The following is a 20,767-nucleotide window of genomic DNA, read 5'->3' as shown; positions in this document are numbered from 1 at the left end:
ATTGCCAGATTTTGGAATGATGCTGTTCAAGACTACTGCCACCACAACTCTCTGTGTTAGGTTGGCTGCAATTATTTCCCACTGAAATAAACATAAAAATGTGGCACATGCTGTACTTCCTACTTCAGTGCAACAGCAGCGGGCACTAGTCCTGTGTCATTAACTATTTTTTCATCTGCTGTAACTTTTTCCCCTATTAAATATGTGTTTCTGATTGTATCCATGTGAGATACATTAGTAAAGCATTTTCATTAGTATATCTGTGCTTGGAAATGCTTTCTTGTGTTACAAGACTCAGTCAGTCAGTAAAGCTTCAATTCATCAAAGCGCTTAAACCTGCACCTAACTCCAAGTATGCACCTAATCCCATTGACTTTAATGGGACTGCTTACTTGCTTAGTTAGGCATGCATTTAAAAATCAAGGTCCATGTAAGCATAATTGTGCTCTTTGGCCTGGTCCCAAGCCCTTAAAAAAGGAAAAAAACAGAATGGAGAACAAATGTTCAGCAGAGCTGTAAGAAGGCACAGCAGCTTTCTAGGAAATATGTACAACATAACAAATAATTTAACTATCTTTACAGAAAGCCCCAACAATCAGTTAGCTGGCAATCCAGTTACTGAATTCTACCAAGATATCTACAAACCTAAATTGAGCACTTTGAGGAATATTCATTCAATAAAGTTGTTAGAAATCATAAGTAAAAGAAAAGCTGTAAGCCTTTTGTGTGTTTATGCTGTTTCTCATCATTTTTCCAGTTACTAAGGAATACAATTCTCCAATGCTGCTAAGCACTGACACCTCTCTCACCTGTTATAGGGTTGAACTTTATATTAAATGGTTTTAGAACAATGTATGCAAAGTCTAAATTTGGAATATAATTTCAACGAGGTGCACTGCTGTAATTAAGAATTCAGTCCTGCAGCTTAAACTTCTACAGCATGTTAGACACAGAAAAACTTGAGGGCTGGAGCACAATGGAAATGGTGAAAGTGAGGACTTTCTAGTGACAAGGGCAGCTGCAAGCCTCTAGTATATGAAGTGGCAATGGTTTCATTCAGATTATTAAGATGATTTAAATATACATAAGGAGTGAGATTTTTTCCAAGACTGAGTCCTCCTCATCCTTCCTAACAATCAGGATAGATAAAGATAATAAGGTTCTGACAAAAAACAAACCCAAAAGCTTTCTATTTCATAAAACCAGAATAATTATTTCTCTTTCAGAATGGCACTTAGACATGACAGTTCAAATGGCCAAAAACCTGATAGATAAGATTTTTAGGTGGTTTTATAAAATGGTTACCAGAAAGTTTAACATTAGAAGAACAACTAAACAGAACACATTTTCTGAGGGATCAAGTTTCAGTTATACTTTACTCAGCAAAGCTGCCTTGCAGGAGAAAACAAATAAGATGAACCCATTTTTTAACAATGACTCATAGTGCAAAATAAGCCTGAAGCTTTTCTTAAGTACTGTTTTCACTAATATAACTACAAAAACACAAGACTTTAAACTCCTAAAATATATTAGATTCACAGAAAATACATCATAGCTTGCTGTAATGGCTCCTGAAAAGTAAAGAAATATCCAGTACTTTAAGTATCTGGAACAATTGAAAGGTTAAGCAATAACAATTGGGAGCACACATTTTAAATAGCCCTGCACAAGAAATCAAGCATTTTACAGGCCAGCAAGATGCAGTTAGTTAACACTGCTGTTTATGATCTCCTTTTGGACTGGTTTAATTGCTTCTATCCAGTATCTGGTCTCCAGCAGCACAAACAGTAGCAGTAAGGCATCCATGATGTATGTCACAATGAACAAGTACTATTTGCAAACCAGTAACTTCAAAGTAACTGTCTTGCCCTCCTAGAAAATAGAAATTTAAGCTTTATAAATGTACCAGATGGGGGAAACTAACCTACAAAAGCAATTCCAAGCTCCAGTCCAGCCTCAGTAGCTGTACAAATTCATTAGTGTCCATAACAGAGGTGAATGACCTTGGAGCAGCCTAGGAGCCCCCTGCAGACATTCCAGAGTTCAGAAGTCATGTCCATCACACTGGGACTTTGTGTTGGCAAAGGGACTTAACAAACTTCAGGCACATAAGATAAACTGCATCTGCCACATACAGCCAACTCTAAACAAACAAGTCTTGCAGTAATAAAATTTATTTGTTTTAATAAAATTCTATAGGCTGTAAAACAATATCCTCATTGCAGGTAGGATTTCCACAGGTCAAAGACTTTTCAGTCATGCTCCATTTCTTGAAATATGAGCATAAACTGCAACAATCCCTTTAAAATGAAGCCTTGCCATGGTAGGAGATATATACAATTATGACTATTTTCTAGTCTTACAGAATACAGATATTTTAGGATGCTTCCATGCAGGTCACCATACCAACTGAAGGGTCTAAAAGCCAACTGTTCAGACACTCATACAGTTTCAGTGCATATGTACTTCCTCCATTCAGCACAACAACGAGATGACACTCCCTTATAATACTCAATGGTTGGGCAAGGCCACCTGAATATATTTTAACAGTTGTTTCCTCCCTCTTAGCAGACATTGAAATTAATATTTTGATATTAAGACCCCAAATTTAGGGATCAATTTGCCTGTGATCAAATTTCATTTAAATAAGCTTTAGGGAATGCCTATTCTTTCATACCTCTTGATATTTCACATTCAGTCCTTCTACTATTTTACTACATAAAACTTTTTTTACATGCATTGTTTATGAGAATTTTAAATCATGAAATAACTGCATGAATGTGAGGACTTCTATTCTTAAAAATGTGGGACAGGTTAGCCAAGTTCTTCTTCAGCTTTGGTCACATACACAAGCATAACAAAATGAGATTGGTCTATCAACACAAACCCCAGAGATCTTCTGCAATGGCTAAGGTAAATTCATTTAAGTCCTGAAAATGATGGAAACCCAAACCCACATTTCTACTTCACATAAAGCACTACCTCTATGTGTGCATGGTAGATCTGGCTGGAACCCCCTGAAGAAAATTATTCAGTAAGAAAAAATGTAGAACTTTTTCCTCAAGATGATTCAAGTGTTGATCAAAATAGCCCAATGAGTCTCTAAAATACAGAAATATATCTAAGCAATGTAGAATCACTGAAGTCCAATGGCACCAGAAGCAAGGGGAAGGTGAGGCACGCCCAAAAACCTACACAGAATCACATCCTTTTTGAAGTCATGTAATACATACTAGATAGTAATGCTCAGAAAAATTCATGCATGTTTATTGCACTGAACTTCAAGGCATGAATAAAATTTATTAGTTTTTACAGAATTACTGGTAGCTCCAAGAAATTCATTGTTCCCCCTAAAATAATGTTCTCTTCAGCACAGAGACATCTATCACTATAAAAATTTGCCTGCTCCCAAAGAACCTGCCAAAAAGGAAACAATTCACCATAAATGCATCCCAAAAGGAAAAAAAAAAAAAAAGTAAAGAAACCAATCAAAACAAGATGCTTTTCCAGTATTATCAATGTGTTGCCCAGAGTATTCTCATTGAAGTGACAATTTCCTCAGCAACAACAGAAAAGGTGTTCTGAATCCTGATGGACCAGATGAAGAAATCAGAGGTCCAAGATATCTTTCTGTTGCTCTCCCTAAGGTCACTGTCTCAAGCTCCAGCACAATAGTTAATGGAACTAATTAATTTTAGCCTAAAATAGCTTTCAACAACAATGAGATTGCTAAAAATGGATCAATTTGCTGCAGAATTTGTTGAGGTGCAGGCCTGGCTTCTCTTCTAATAAGAATGTTTGCTCAATTTTCCCCTATTAGCTACCTCTGTTCCTCGAGGGAACAGTGTCACTGCCTCTTGTTCATACTGCTTTGGATCATGAAAGCTCATGGAAAAATTAGGAGCTATTCTAGAAAGATTACCTTTTTCCAAAAGGTTGATTTCTTTTAGGAAACTTAATTTTTTAGTATGAGTAAAATCAATATTCAAGCTACAGCTAGTTACTGAAATGAAGAGCAGAACTACAGTAATTGTAAAACCCTTCACCCACAGCAAATGGAAGGCAAACCTATTATCTTGAGTCTCTAGCTGCAGCAATTCCAGGCTGCATTATTTCCTACTTGACATGAACAAGCTTCATAGTCACAGGTGGTTACTGTTTTCTGGGAATCTGCAATAATGTAGTGTCACATCCAGCCCCTAAGCACATTCTAACCTTAGCAAACAGCAGTTGATTTAAAACTATGTTTTCTTCAAGGTATTTGCTGTACTGCACAGGTGTGTGAAACCAAGATTTCCTTCTCATACTACCCAAGCTGTGTAAGACTCCAAAGTCCCCCATTATCTCCTCCACAGAATGCTCTTTCTTACCTGTGTGACTGCAAATCCATGGCAGAACTATCTAGATTTGGTTCTGCTCTGAATATCATCAACAAAATCACCAGGGAAGGTAGAACTAAAGAAATCCAATCCGTCTTTTCATTGCACTTTGCACTCTACATAACTGGGTCATCTGTGTGTGCTGAAGGGTACAAATCAATCATACAGATATGGTGGGAATCAGCCTTTTAGGAAAACAAGACTACATTCATTTATTGGAATCTTATGTCAAGATGATGTTGAAGAAGAAGCATCTCCTCTGCAAGAACATGCATTTAACATCACAGCAGGAACTTCGCCCCCTTCAAAAATGTTCTGGTAAGCAATTCTTCCACTTTGCATTGTGCAAGATACCACCAAGGCACACTTGAAACATCTACAGAAATACATTACACTGTGGAGGCTCACACCCCTCCACAGCTTGGGCTACAGGGAATAAACACAGACAGGAAGGGAAGTGCCTCTGTCACAGAAATGTTTGGGACTAGAGAACTGCTTTTTGTCACAACGAGTTTCTTAAGTTGTTCACTAGAATTCTGCAGATATTTTTCATATTTACACAGGAACCAAACTATCTGCACATTCCCACCTCTGTCACCACAGTTCTTTGTGTGTTCATGACCTTGATAAGAATAAGCCAGACCACATATAAATAGCATCACCAACAGTCCAATATCAGTAACTAACAAGTCTGACATTTCTGATTTCTGCAAGGTCAACAGCCTGAAACACAGCAGTTGCTACAATTATAGGCACAGCTCTGGTATGCAAAGAAAAAGGCAACATCTGTAAAAACATTTTGTATTTTATAGAAGAAAACACATTTTAGTTTCAAATTTATCTTTCCCTGTTATGAGAGATATATATACATATATATGTACATTTCTGATTTCCACTTCACAGGATTTGTAAAGATTACACACAAGGCAAACTACACTAAAACACTCCCAGTGAACTATTGGGATCCCTTGACTGTGGACACAACAGCTTTAACCTTGGCCACATTTTCAATTCATGAAATGCACCAAGGTGCCACATTAAGCTGCCTCAAACTAGAAGCCAACAATGTCACGTGGCAAACATTATTGATCCATTTAAATACATCATACTTGAAAAATAAAATGGATCCATTTTAATGCATGTGCTCAAGTAGGTTTTTACAGGAGGCTTTGAGCAGGTCAGGTGTCTGTGTTACAAAGACAAGGAAGTCATTCACAAGCATTTTGATGACTTCACTGAGCAAGGTGTAAATGCTCCTGTTCAAAGACACCATACTGTCAGAACCCCAGAAAACTGGATTGTTTCTTCATCAGCAAGAACCTGGTATAGTCCTGTGACTGCAGAGAAGCCTGTGGCCATAAAAAGGATTAAATATGTCAGTCTTATGCAATACCATCACATTTCTGTTTTGTTCAAGTTTTGATGTTATTTCTGCAAATAGGAAAAATCTGTTGCTGCAATAATAAAATGTCTGAGATGCCAAAACAGGCCACGGGCTTGCAAACCAACAGACTTTTTAAGAAGGTTTTGAGCTCATATCACTTGTTTTCGGAAGTATGAGCCATTTAGTGTGATCTTGTCAGTTTGTGATTTCTCTCAGCAAACATGGAATTATGGAAATTTGCATTACTTTAAATGAAAAACTAAATTATTGTACATTCATGTATCTCCACTCTCTAGGAATCAAAAGTCAGACACACTGGCACTTGTGAGGAGAAAAAAGAGAGCTGGAGAGGCAGTTTCAGTGTGAAGCCATATAAAAATCTGGCTGATTTCAGGTTCTGTTAAAAATCAATTTCACCAAGTTTGAACAAGCTTGTTTTGATCTAGCTGTACACCATTTTTCAATCTCTAATCTTATTAAATTTCACAAATTGAGGTGGTACCAGATGGCATCCAAGATACTTTTTTATTCTGAACTTTTGAAAAAAGCTCAAAACCCTAATGTGAAAGCTTAAGCATTGTGAAATTTAAACTGAAGGGAACTGCATAGACTTCTGTGAAACTAAATCGTATCTAAATTGTAAACATGACCTGCTGCACAAAAATTCAAACTCTGGTCTCAGCAAAGGGTTAAGACTCAGATTCTTGCTTTCCCTGAGAATATTCTCCCACCTTTGTTTAGCTGAAAGGCAAAGCACAACTTCCTGCAGACAAGTATGGTCAAAATATACATAAATTACACAAACCCAGCTTGTTACAGAGAACACAACACTCTGCTGTTAATTTGGCCTTAAGTACTTTTCACCAGCATTAGGACAAACAAATCACATTAATCCTATGAAACAAAGATTTGCCACATAATTCTCATTTACACATCTGGGACAAAGATGCATCACATGGAAGAGATGCCAGCAAGCCATCCAAGGGAGGGAAGTCACAAAACTACTGGGCTCCACCTTGGTTAAAAAAATTGGTTCTTAACAGGGCTACAGCATCCCAAAAAAAGCTTCTGGGTGCAGTTTGCACACTCAGCTGACACTCAGTGCCCTTGCACAAGCTGGACTAACAACAACCAGAGGGTAAATGAAATATCCAAGGTCCCACAGCTGGTTGGACTAGGGATCTGCATCCAGAGCAGCTCTCTGAAACAAGCAGCAGCCACTCAACCCAGCCCAGGGACTTGGTCTCTCCACGAGACAGTCACACAGTGGCACCTGCCCAACCCAAGAGTTACAGTTGTCACAGTTTTGGTCTAACACAGTGAGTCAATACTTCAAGCATATTTTAAAACAGAGCAGCTCCTCAACTATTTGCTCTGGGTCATCTATATCTGTGTGTGCAAGCGCTGCATAAAAAGAAAAATAGATACATAGACACAACTGGAGCCTCTACAGACCTTCTTCCCAAGGATTTATTTATTCATGTGACAAGTTTGCCTATCCCAGTCTACCAAAATTGTATTCTTTGTTTTAAAAGAAGTGCCTAAAAACATACTGGACACTTTCCAGGCTCTAAAGTAATATTATAATGTAGTTAAATGAAAACAAAGCCTAAATACTTAATTTCCTGTAGATTTCCAAGATGCTGTTTCAGTTTCCTGACTAAATAATAGGTATTTTGGAATATTCTGTTACAGTTATTAGCATTTTCAATTTGCTCCTAGAATTCATCAAAACAAAATTAAGCATTAACTTATTCTTTGGCTCCTTAGTAAACATCAGCTTAGGTCAGACAACATTTCGCTGCACTGTCCTCGCTTTCTAAAAATTCCTTTATTTTCACTAAGACTTCTGGGTTACAGGCATCTGATAGTTTATTATAATTAACAAAGTCCTAGTGCCTAAATTCTGAAGTTCCTAAAATTACTGAATTGTAATAAATTTTTCATTTAATCAGTGATTTATCAGTTTTAACAATAATTAAAATACTACCAATACTCACCTGTCATCACGTATAAGAGTATTGCAAAAAAAAAAAAGAGATGAACAAACTTTAGCAGTAAATACACTTAAATCACTTCCATAGTGTATTTCTAAGAACTCTGACTTTTACATGAGGCCTGAAACATCACTAGTCAACACAGTTAACACTGCTAGCACAAGGGAGTACAACTGCAAACAAAGAAAAAAATCCTGACCTCCAGACCACAGATATCAGAGGAGGCAGCATGGATTGAAAGTGACAGTGAAAGTACCAAAACAAATCAAATTAAAATGAATACTAATTCCATTTATTGTTTCAATTATTGTTTTAGAACTCACCTCATAAATCCTCACACATGAAAGCCTTTATTTTTACCTCACAAATGTTCAAAATTCCCCCCTTCTACTTCACGACCCCACCTGCCATGAGAACACATCAATCTGCAAATAAGCTGTCTGTAACATACATATGTCTTTTTTTTAATGCACGGTAATTTAAAGTTTTACTGCACATTCCAACTCTACTGCAGGTTAAATTCTAGTAACCATGCAAGCAAGCAGGGCGAAAGTACCTAACCAAAGGAGAAGTCTCATTAAATATGTGATATACAAGCTTGCTCTAATGCTGTACAATTCTTTTTTATTCTCCTTGCTCTTCTTATATCTATCATGATAAAATAATTTGTGACTGTTTACAGTGACAGTCTTCTAGTATAAACATTAGCAGACAACAATAAATTCAAGAGCAGCTCCTTCATTTTTATTTTTGTGCATGACATAACACACCACCCCCCACAGAAAGTGAGCTCCCCTTGCCAGAGTTTTTCTGGGACAATGGCACAAAGCTGATGCTGCCCATTCAGAGCCTCTACTGCCACAGAACACAGGGTCAGTGAGCCAAATTCAGATGCTCCCATGTCAACACCTGCCTGAAGGGGTCTGCTGACAATCTCTACTGTCAGGCAGCTGACCAAGGATCTTTTTAAGCATTCTGCAGAGAGGAATCTAAAAGCCCTTTTTGGGAGTTCCAAGCTAACCACCACAATGAGATGCTGAAAGTCAAATGGCTTGAGCATTTCCAGGACGAGAAACATAATTCAGCCAATTAACAGCAAAAGGTATCATTTCTACTGCAGGAGTAATTGCTAAGTTTTCAGCCCTCTTCTAAATAGGAGAACAAGAATGAATACTTATGCAGCCAGTCCCCTTCTTAATAGCTTTCTCCCCACTGCTGGCTTGCCCAGGTGTTTAACAGATTCCTTAAATGTGAGTTTCAGAACATTACTTCTGCTGCACCCCTCTTTGTTTCTTTACAATAAAATCTAAATTACTTTGTTTCCTTCTGCTATTTAACCTCAGAAGAGGGGTCCTGCACTAGCTACATGACTCTTTTTTACAACTGCTTTCCCAAACTTTCATTGAAATCAAATGTATTTCAACTGGATGAAATTTCTTGGTTTTTTTTTTTTTTGAACTGCTGTAATGTAACACAAAACAGGTTTGGTTCTACTGGTTACCTAAAAGGCATTAACTACATCTTAGTAATTTCTGCGTAAGAGACACGTATCAAACCCTTCACCTCCACCATGACACAGAGTACACAGCTCCTCGCTGGTGTCCTCACTTGTGAATGCAGGACAGTGCTGCAATCTATCTTCCTATGGGCTACCAGAGCTGGTTTTGTTAGAGTGCATCCATGAACACTTGGCAAGGGACTGAGAAAAAGGAATAGCTGAGACCACATTTATTTTCTATTTTTATCCAAGCTCCTTTTTTCTTGTCTACACTTAATTTCTCCATCACAGAAAGCCAGTATTTCAGGGAAAAAAACAGTGATCGTGAGTTCAGGTTTTTTTATGAACAGCCATGTGAAAGGACTGGTGTGTTACTGAATGTTTCTTCATGAACACTCCCAGCCTCCTTTTATACCCTGTACCACAGGACTTTATCTTGTTTCTTTAAAACTAAGCTGGAGTGATCATTTGATTATTCCAACCTAGGGAATAATTAATTATTCATAAACACCCAACTTCACTTTCAATCTAATATATATCAAACTGTTTAGTCAGAAAAACCAAGGCCCAACAACATGCAATATTTTATTTTCTACTCCACTGCTATACCCAGCATTCATTAAAACTTCAGACTTTTTTTCAGATTTACTTTGGATTTATCATTTTCAACATCCTTTTCAAACTAGTTCAAAGAGAAGCATAACTCAAGGATAATAAAATTCCCTAATTGTGTCACTTAATCATTAGAGATAACAGCATTTGCTTTCAGAACAACTTCTCTAGTGATACAATTAAGCTCAAAGCTGGGATGTATTTTCTACTGTCAGCCAATTTATGAAGACAAAGGCATACTGCAGATAAGGATTAATTCCACCTTTTTATAAAGATATCCACACCTGAAAAACTATTGTTTTAAAACCTGCAGAAATAAGAACAAAATAAAGGTACATAACACTCTATTCCTTTGCTGTAATCTCAAGCTGCTTGTGATAGGCAGGTCAGACATTCCTGACCACATCTGACAGGAGAGCAGAGTGTGGAGCACAGAGGGAACCAGAATCTGGATTAACCATTCTATGCTGCACTTCAGCACCTACTTTTGCCTTCAAACTTTTGCAAAACAAACCTTTTCCAAGAAATGTGCTGTGTATGTAGCACATATAAAAGCAGTTAAAAACCTTTTAGAATGAAGATATTTTGTAATACCATTTTGGTTGGTTTAGGTTTTGTTTGGTGTTTTTTCAAATGTTAAGTGCCATTGTAAGCAACATCTGATCCTGATAAGGTCTGATTTCTGGGTCATTTACAGCAGAACTATAGATTCAGACAGCAGCTCCATGGAAGAATGAGGAGCTCCATCCTTTAGATTGTGAGGTCTTTTCCAGAACAAGAGGCTGCTGGACAATAGGAAAAGAACAAATATACAGATCCAGCACTTAGTCACTTTGTCTGAACTTGAATATTTGCTACTCACAACCACCTACCACCAGATTTCACATCAGTTCACAGGCAAACTTAAAACAATAATGTCATCTATAGTTCTCTTACCTGACCATTAGCACACACCAGCACAGTTCCAAATAGGAGCTCCTTGCCTCAACCTGCTTTTCTGATGGGATTTAGCATGGTTGGCTATGCTTCCTATAGTTGACACAAGTTATTTACCTCCCTAGAAAGTTTGCAAAGTTTTCAACAGCTGATGCACTCTTTCTTTTAGGCAAGTAAAATCACTATTACCAATCATTTTGCTGCTTAGGCTACCGTGTGCATAAAACTGCTAGATATTTTTCTATTAACGTCAGCAGTTAGCTGGAAGATGAAAACAAACTACATTGCAAGAGAAAATATAATATAAAAATCAGGAGACAGAAAATAATTGTTTCACGCACCTTTGAGAGGTATCTACAGTCCCACCCGAACAGAATTTTGGTTGGAATGCTGAATGATCCTTTGTAAAGCGCGCCCCCGCGTGGTAACCAACATCTCTGCAAAACCAATTTTTTTCACAGCTCCCAGGTGACGTTTCTGTCTCCAAAACCACCTCGAGTCGGTGCTCACACCTGCCCAGGTACTGGGACGGCTTCTCCTAGTGGGAGTGTCCCAGACACGTGCAACAACACATGCAACATTCTGCCCTAGAGGCGCTTTCTCAATCCATGGGCAAGGTCAAAATTATTAAGAACATTCTTTTCTCATAGCTGGTTTATTAAAGTCTTCTCAGTATTCTCTCTGCATTTTTCTTCAAAGATTAAAAGTTACTGAGTAGGACCAACCCACTGTCTTCAGAAGAAATATAAGGATACACTCACTTCACACAAAAAAAGAAAAAAAATCTTGAAGGAAGAAAACAGACACATCTGATGAAATAGCAGATTGAAGGAAGTCTCATTGGCAGTCACTCTTTAATTTAATAGCACTACCAAAATGCAGGGTTAGAAAAGGAGTAGAAATATATTTACAAAACCAACATCTACTCAATAATACTGAAACATATTCCAAGCATGTGTATTAGGAATAACCAGCTGTGGCACCAAATAAAACCTATAAAAAACCAGAAGTGGAACTCAATAGGACTGTCAATGAAAACATTTATTCACTTTAAAAAATGCATCAGAAATAATATTGTTCAAGTGTGCAGAAAACCAAACTTACACAGAAATAATGCAGCTGGTTATCAAGATCATTGTTCTACTTCTTTCTTCTGCTTAGGTAGAATATCACCCCATTCTTCCTGCTTTGTCTAGTTTTATTTTAAAGTATTTAATTAATTTAAGTATTTTAATTTCATTAGGATTCAGGAAATACACAATCATTTCAATGAAAAGTGAGCTTTTTTTGCAGCACTTGGGTTAGTATATGTGCCAGTTATGACAGTGTCACAGACAGACAGTATGTTCTTACAATGAAATACTCTAACCTGTTGGGCTTTTTCACTTCAAGTTTTTTTAAGGACTATTTCATCTCATATATCATATTCTTTACTATATTTTTAATAATTTTTATTATTTCAGCATTTTTCATCTTTTTTTTCCTCTTAAGGTAAGCTGAAAATACTAATCAAAACCAATGGTCCTGGGAACAAAATAGATAATGGTTTGTAACACAGGGATATTATTGTTCTGGTAATGTAAAAGAATGTCCAACAGAGGGTGATAGAGACCACACATTTGTTAGACACAACTCCATTATCAGTTTTCTGAGTCATGGATCAGAAATGCAGTTACAACAAGTTTCTGGCCCTTTCTGAGTTAGACTGAGATCAAGGAAAGCTTTAAAGCACAACCAACTTCACCTAGATCTATCCTGTTCAAAGGAAATTCAAAGCTATGGCTTTGCTTGCACTAAGAAACACAGAACAGAAACAAACATGGCATTGTCCAGATGTGCACAAGTAAGAGGAATTGGGACATGCAGAGGACAAGGCTGTATTCATCAGTGATTTCCCCTGGCAAACCAGCTATTTAAACTGAACTTGACCTTTCACTATTTGAGTTCACGAGCCACATCTGAGCCACTTCTGCAGCTTTTGCCAACACATATAGGAAACGTCAGCCAAGCGTCAAATGCCCCTCGCTAGGAATTTATTTCTTTCACTAAGCTCACTTGAAAGATTACAATTTTTTTTTCTAAACACTGTAACATTTTGTTTAAAATTGCTACCATCTTGCAAAAAGTGTATTTATTCATAGCAAATGGAATCTACACAGCAGATGGCAAAAAGTCAACACAGCAGCTCTTTCTGAACCCATGAAATGTAACCACTCAATTGTTTTCTAAGAGAACATCACTGCTGAGTAAGAGGAGAGCCAGTAAGACCTGAGGCAAACATGGCCCAATCAGAAAAGTTTGACTACAAGCAGCTATAAAGCAATCCAAAGAAACCATTCTTTGGATTGCAGGTTCTGAAAAATATCTCCACTCTAAAACTGAATTTAAAAAGATATTGTATTTCTTTCTAATTTAAGCTTTCAATCCTTGTGCTCTCCTGTAGAAAGTAAAATATGTTGAAAAAGCTCATTGACAGACACCTTAATTGGGGCTAAAATCCTAAATCCATCCCTTCAGCACTCCTTAGTTTGTTCTCAGTAAATACAAAAGTTATTAAAAAATCCCCCAACCTGCAATAACAAAAGCTGATGTTTTTCACATCTACTTTAACACAAATAATTTTTTTTTTTAAAGAAGCAAGTTTAAGCCAGCATTGCCTAAGTCTGGCAGCTGGGGCAGCCTGCCTTACCTTGCACTGCCCTGCCACGCAGATGGCCGTCCCGTTGGGCTCGCAGGGGGTGCCGTCGATCACGGTCTCCGCCTGGCGCACGTAGAAGCGGTAACCGATGGCCCGGCAGTTCAGCTCACACTTCTGACTCCCCTTCACTGCGGACACAACGCAAGGCCCCGTTACAGAGAGCACAGCAATAGACTGGGAAAGGAAAAGCTCCTTAAACGAGCAGTAAGGTCCGAAGGGAAGGAACAAATATGCAAACAATGCATTGTAAGCGACCACATCAAATGAACGGTGATTAAGAAACCAACTCCAAGGTAAGCACTCCAACACGCCTTATATCACAGTGCAAACAGTACCTCTATTGTTAACGACTGGCACTTCCCTAAATGACCACGAGTGCTTTTAGTTCCTTAAAAACATTGCCCGGTTCGTCTTCTGAAAGCACAGTGACAAACTGTTATGGCATTTCGTAACTCCCGAGGGTCAGAAAAGTTACACCATAATCAGAAGGATGTGCATCAACTCAGGCTCACTGTACCAGTCTGTTCAGGTCCGTTAGGTACACAAACAGCCAGCACTGAGAAACATTTTAAACAGGACAGATGCACATTTGTAAGAATTCTCTTGTTTTTTCTCTTCATTTTTACAAGTTACACTTTAGTAGGTGTTGCACTAAAAAAACTCAACTCTTACATTCTATTCCACTAAATTTGATTTTCAAAAATGTATAAAATGCTTTATCATTCAAAACCCTGTGATTTCTGCTGACATGCAAGAACCAATAGGAAATCAGTCCACTGAACTCTGGGTGAGAGAAACACAGAAGACAAGAAGCAAGACACGTTATCTTCCCTGTGAAAATCTGTTCCTTGAGCAGATACAGTCTAACACTCCCCACATCTTATGCTATCAGGTTTGTTAACACATTTGTGTAGCCTTTCTGTTGCAAATCATCTGTCAGGTCAGAGTTGCTCTCAGCTTATTCCCCATTTGCTAACTGACATAACAGTATCTTCAGCTTCTTCCAACCCAGAGTAGTGCTGATACACAGGGGCAGTGAGGTCCAAACAGAAATCTTTTTTTATGACAATACTTTCATTGCTGCCACAATAATGAACCAAAATTCCTCTCACTTCATAAGGCTTCAGCTCATCCCCTATACTGAAACTGAAAGCTGCTATTTAATCTAGGTGTCAAAGGAGATGCTATGTGCCCTTGTTGAATGCTAAAACATTGTGTTCACAAGATTTTCTACTTGACTTCAGTGGATTTTTGAATGTTCAGCTAAAAAATAACAAACAGCCAAAATAAATAAAAGCAGTCACATCAAATATATATTAAACAACTGTTTTCTGTAGAAGTACCAAAATTTCAGCTCAACTTCAGTTACCCCCTGTGCAGACACAGGGTTAACGCAGACCAGTTCTGTATCTTACATTTTCCTGTATACAGCTGAGCTCATTGAACTGCCACTCATATACACTATGAATTGTGTCTGGCAATCTTCTGATAAACCCCACAAAAACATCTCCTCATTTTAAGAGAGGTCAAAGATCTGTTTACTGAGTTTGGGTTTTTTGCAGAAGCCATGCATGCCATGTTCACCTAGGTCATCCATCCATTGGCTACCTTTTCTTTAGATTCACTAGCTTATGATTCCAATTACTTCACTTAGTTATTAAAAAAAAATAAAAATCCAACCCCCCACGCACCCCCCAAAAACAAAAAACCACCCAACCACCAACCAACCAAAACCAAACTGAGGTATTTCCTGCAGTTCAATCTCCAAGTGTAACAGTCTAACGATAAACTGAGCTTTATTCTTAGCAGCTTCATCACTTCACACATAACTATATTCAGAATTCTCAAATAAATATAACCCACTTTCAGTAATTCATTACAATTTAAGTCAACTTGTCCTTTTCTCAGTCTGAAAGTGTCCTATTTTCATTACACGCAAAGCTGGCAATCAAGCAGCACCTCTGGAAAGTACATTTTCTTATCTTTTCAGTCTCTAAAATCAAGTCAAACAAGCCATTTAGGGTTTCTGAAATGTCCTTATCTTCTGTGTTCGTTCCCTTGAGTTCAGTATCCTGAAGCCTCCCATACTCATATTCTTCCTCTCATCATCTCCCCCATAGTTCTGATACTTTAAAATATTTATTCTTTAAATTACTAGCTGGCCTTCTAGATCCCAGTGAAAGTTTTGTGCTACTTGGATATGAAAAAATCACCTGCTGGAGGATGGTATTTTTTCCTGGATCTCTCTCATCCCTCACTCCTGCTGTGATAGGTCAGCCTACTGCATTGCTAATGCAGCACAGCAACAACCCCAACCAGGCTGAGATCACTTGCTGTGTAAAAATACAATTCCCATTTCATTATTTCTGTGTTTCATTCTTTCTCACCAGGAACTGTTCCCACTCATACAAAAAGAAGTATTAGAACAGTCACCGTCTCTGACCACAAAAAAACAAATCAGGCTTTAACACCAAACATACCCTATAACCCTCTGGCCTTCAATATTCAGATTCTTTTGATGAGTATGTGTAAGGTACTGCCTTGATCAGGCATATACCAACCACACCACCTAAAGACAACATTCCCAAATGTGAATGATCTGAAAAAACTTGTCTACAAAGAGCAAAATCTGTTAACTGAATTGCCCCTGCTGAATGACAGGCATTTCCCATAAGGATTTTATGTAAGCATTATGTATTTATTATTGTGTAAATGCAGAAATTACAGCAGAACAAACACATTTTAGAATTCCTATGAAGAACAAGACACCACTCTAGTAAAAAAACCTCCCTTACCCAGTGTTCTGCCACAACTCTTGAGGTTTTACAGTTTAGGTGGTAGGTCAAGCTGCACTACTGGCATGGCAACTGGACATAAAATGTCAATTACACAAAGAGCTGTGAGGGGATTGATTCCACACAGGCCACATTTCTGACTCCCATGTCAGCTGATCCCACACTTCACAAAAGGATCTATCTTCCCAACTTGCTGGCAGCAAGACACATTTCCAGAAAAAAACCCTCAGCTCTTTTGAAGTGTGGCACAGTTTCTAGGACAGTTAATTATGCAGGTACTGGTTAACATGTCCTCCTAGTGCATTTGTTTTTTATTCCCAAGCTCACCTTAGCATAACCTGAGTCTCTGTGCTAAGTCTCACCTTATCCTCCCTTTAATAAATAGTGAACTTGGGTGAAATTTAATGTTGCCACACAGGTTCTGCCAGACATATTCATTATTGATTTAACTGAAGGAGGTGCCTTTAGTGAACAGTCCTGGTAATATGTAATGTTTGGTTTTCATTTTACAGACTGAAAAAGTATCTAAATCAAAAAAAACAGTACTTTCCTTAAAACATCCTTACCAAACTAGCCTTAAGTACCTCAGGAACATCCTGGTCTTCTCCAAACTGCAAGACTCCAGAATTGGTTTTCTTTCCAGGTCCTCTGTTGAAACTTACCTTCCACCTTTCCCTATGAGGAGTAAGATCCAGGCATGCTAAAGCAGGACCACACCACAGTTCTACTGCCTTCCATGTCCCCAATAAGAACAGCAAGACCTCACATCTTACAAACTGCACATCACACAGCACACATTGCAGTGAAAACTTTCCACCATTCTCCTAAGATCGATTTTACTCATCAAACTGGAACCACAAATATCAACACATTTCATTGCAGATTTCAGTACAGTAGAGGTTTGAGGAGAAAAATTCAACTGTCAAACATATCACACATTTTTAAAGGCAAAAGAGTAATTTATGTGTTATCACACTACAGCCAGTGGCTGCAGTTCAAAGCGTGTCTCCAGCAGCATTTCCGGCTGAGGCCTCTCCTCGGGCCCTGCACAGGCGACGGCAGCCGCATGCCCGCTGGGAAGCACGAGTGAGCAAGGGAGAAGTGTCCTCCACTAGGATTCACAGGCTAACAGCCAGAACTCAATCCTGATCTTTTAATCCCGCTACAGGGAAAGCAAGCACTGGCGTATCCGCGCCCACGACACGCTCCCGGCCCGAGACGGTGTCCCCTTGATGAGGCGAGGCCGGCCCGGCCCGGGCACCTCAGGGCGAGAGCAGCGTCGGGCACGGGCCAAACGCGGCGTGGCCCGAGGGAGAAACTCCCGGGAGAGAGCAAACAAGCTAAAACTCCCTCCAACTGAACACGCTCGTTCTTCTCTTGTTCTCGCCCCGGGCCCAGCCGCTCCCCGGGAGCGCAGCTGGCTCCCAGCAGGTTCAGCCCTGAGGGAGCCGATGGACCCAGCGAGGGCCGGGCACGGCCGGCAGCGATGGCGCTGCCCTCCCGCGGCCGCTGCCCTCCCGCAGCCGCTGCCCGGCGCGCCGGGCTAACCAGCCCCTCTGTGCAATTTCACCCTCATCCCGCGCCCTTTCGTTACATGAAAGTATAAGAAATTAAAGTCCTCACAAAACACCCTGCCCAAATCTAGAAACCGTGCAGGTTTTCTAGAACCCAAATCTAGAACAAGGCAGGAAGTCACCCCTTCGGAAACATCCCTACTTGCAGGAGTTTGTGAATAGACCTGTTTGCATTTCATCGAGAAAGAGCATTTTCACATCTTAGCGCTGTGCTGGCCTGTCCTATTGCCATGCTGAGGGGCCATGCTGAGGGGCCCTGGAGCGGCACGGTGGGATGCACAGTCCCCCAGCTCCAGCCATCTTCCCAGGGCTGGACAGGGCTGGCACAGACCACAACCGGTCACCACAGCCTGTCACCAGGGCTGGACACCATGGCTGGACACCCTGTGTGGTGACCCTGAATCACACGCGCTCCACCTTCCACACGACCTGAATCCCTCAGCATCGCACAGCCCCCGTGTCCCACTCTCCAGCCAGGCCTTCTGCCTCTGACCCTCCACCTGCACACCGCGGAGTGTGTGGGAGGGCATTTGTACTTCATGCCAGCTTTTCTCCTCCTTCAGCTTCCTCTTCCAACATGTTCTGCCATCATCAGCAAGCCCCCACCCAAACAAAGGCTGTGGGGAGGCACACAGGCATGGTGGATGAGGCCAGGCTGTGATTGAGCTGCTCCACAGTGAGCTTGAAGAGATACAGAGAGAGCTCAGCAGGCAGCTTGCCAGTGCATGGAACTGCAATCTAATGATATTCTTAGGGAAAAAATGTCAGAAGAAAAAGCATTCCAACCACAATACCTTTGATAGATAATGTATTCAGTTGTTCAAAGGGAAATTTAAAATAGCCACAGACCAAAAAAACCCCAGGAAAAAATACCCAAATCAAATAAGAATGGAGCCATCAGTAAACTAAATGACATTGTACACTGACTGTCCTTAAAGGATGTACCAAGTTCTTCCCTTCTGTCTCAGCTCCGAAGACTTGAAGCTGCTTGGAGCACATACTGCCTCTCACAGCATGCACATTAAATCTGCCACAGATACACTGGCTGAAGGTGTAATCAGAATAAATGATACCATAAAGGAATTTCACATTCCTCATGCCATGAGGTAGGGACTGGAATATACAAAACCTCCTCAATTGTTCTTTAGTCCAAATCTTAATTTAATGTGAGATCCAGGCTCCCTGTTGTTATCTACATAGCAGTTCTAGTTCTCCACAGAACATTACAGAATGCTTTTACCATTTGTCAGTTTTTGTAAGTTTGCCTAAACATCTAAAAATAGTTAATAATAAGCTGTGCAATTTGAGAAACGTGCCTCAAGGGTGCCCACACAGAAGTGGCATGCACGCTCTTGGCAAGCAAATATCACAATCACATTAATACTACATTATGGGATTAAGCAAATTTAAATTAGGCTTCATTCTGTGTGCAAACTGCCTTGTAAAGTCAACTTCAGTGCTTCTCCATAGCAAGCCAAGATACGCTCACCCATGATGTGTCAGAAGCAGTTGTTCCAGGAACAAGTTGTCTCTGCATAGCTCAGTTATTTTCAGGGCCCAGCTTGCCATGGGCTGTAATTCAGTATTTACTCATGATAAAAGCAATGAATCTGCTTTACAGGAAGTGTAATGAAGCATAGCAGTCACTGGAAAAACTTTTAAGAGATGTGCTTATGTCAATCCATGTAACATCTCCTTTAGTTAAAGCTTATCAATGCTGAAATTGGGTGGGATTTCAGCAATAGATGTGCAGGTGACCAGCACTGTTCCCTGGGAGGCTGCTGAGCCCTGGCACAGGCTGCCCAGAGAAGATGAGGATGCCCCACTCCTGGAAGTGTTAAAGATCAGAATGGATGGGGCTCTGAACAACCTGGTCTAGTGAAAGGAGACCCTGCCCACAGCAGGGGAGTGGAACTACATGATCTTTAAGGCACATTAAAGATTTTCTTTCCATACAGGAAGTGCTTCAAGACACATGCACATACAGAGAAACAAAGACAGGTCCAGTACACGACAGCAGAATTCTGGTCCTTTGACACTCTGCTGTGTCTGCAAGCTGGCAGCTCCACTGTAGAGTCCACACCAGGCCAGAAACAGCTAAATGTGACAATTCCACACTGATCCAGCAGTGATCCCCTGTGGAGCTTGGGATGGATAGCAAGTGTTGGTTTATTACTAAACACAGGCAATCCAGTTTACACAGCTTCCTATACAAAGAAGAAAATGCATATGAAACACACCACATCCTCTACAAAAGCCTTCAAGAAAGCAGAGCTACTTCATTTAAGGTTCCCTTGTTTTGGCTAATAGACTAAGTGGGCTTAGTTATCAGACTGAAGCATGAGCTCAGGCTTTGCACTTTAGGAGACTATAAGGTCCATGAGAGAAAACTGATCCCAAATTAGGCTGGTTTTCCACTGATGGACAGTTACAAGTTTTTGAGGTGGTCAGAGGAATAATGCTTTTTACAGCAGTTATCATATGCCAGATTTCTAAATAACAATATGCAAACATTTTCCAGGAAATAATTACCATGTAACTACATTTGGGCTCTCCAAAAGAAATAGTAATGTGATGTGGTCTGTTTTATTTGAGTCTCTTTTGATACTTTGTCCTTATTAGGCTTGGGAATATCTCTTGACAATAACCAGAAAGGGTCGTGTTTATTTTTTTTCTTTGTCCCTTTCAGTTTTGTTAACTTCTTATAAGGTTTTATTACTCTGGTTCAGATTTTTTTTCTAAAAACATTTTCCATTCTTCATTCCAGTGATGGAAGAACATTGCCCTTTTTTTTTTTTCTTTCCTACTTCCACTTTTCATTTTCTCATGTAATAAAGATGTTTATTACTTCACCTTGTCTCAACATTTTAATATCTATTTGAAATATTGCCTGC

The 20,767-nt window shown here is 39.6% G+C and overlaps 1 protein-coding gene across 1 annotated transcript in view; it reads right to left on the bottom strand.

Moving 5' to 3' along the window:
• Positions 1–20,767, bottom strand: part of THSD4 (thrombospondin type 1 domain containing 4) — a 238,741-nt gene that overhangs the window by 113,688 nt on the left and 104,286 nt on the right. The window contains exon 7 of the mRNA XM_036389920.1: positions 13,496–13,632. Coding sequence (XP_036245813.1) covers positions 13,496–13,632 — 137 coding nt within the window. The remainder of the gene's footprint in view (positions 1–13,495; positions 13,633–20,767) is intronic.

This window comes from Molothrus ater, chromosome 13 (assembly GCF_012460135.2).
Source record: "Molothrus ater isolate BHLD 08-10-18 breed brown headed cowbird chromosome 13, BPBGC_Mater_1.1, whole genome shotgun sequence".
Taxonomy (NCBI): domain Eukaryota; kingdom Metazoa; phylum Chordata; class Aves; order Passeriformes; family Icteridae; genus Molothrus; species Molothrus ater.
The sequence above is the reverse complement of the archived record's forward strand: the minus strand, read 5'-3'. Positions and strand labels throughout refer to the sequence as shown.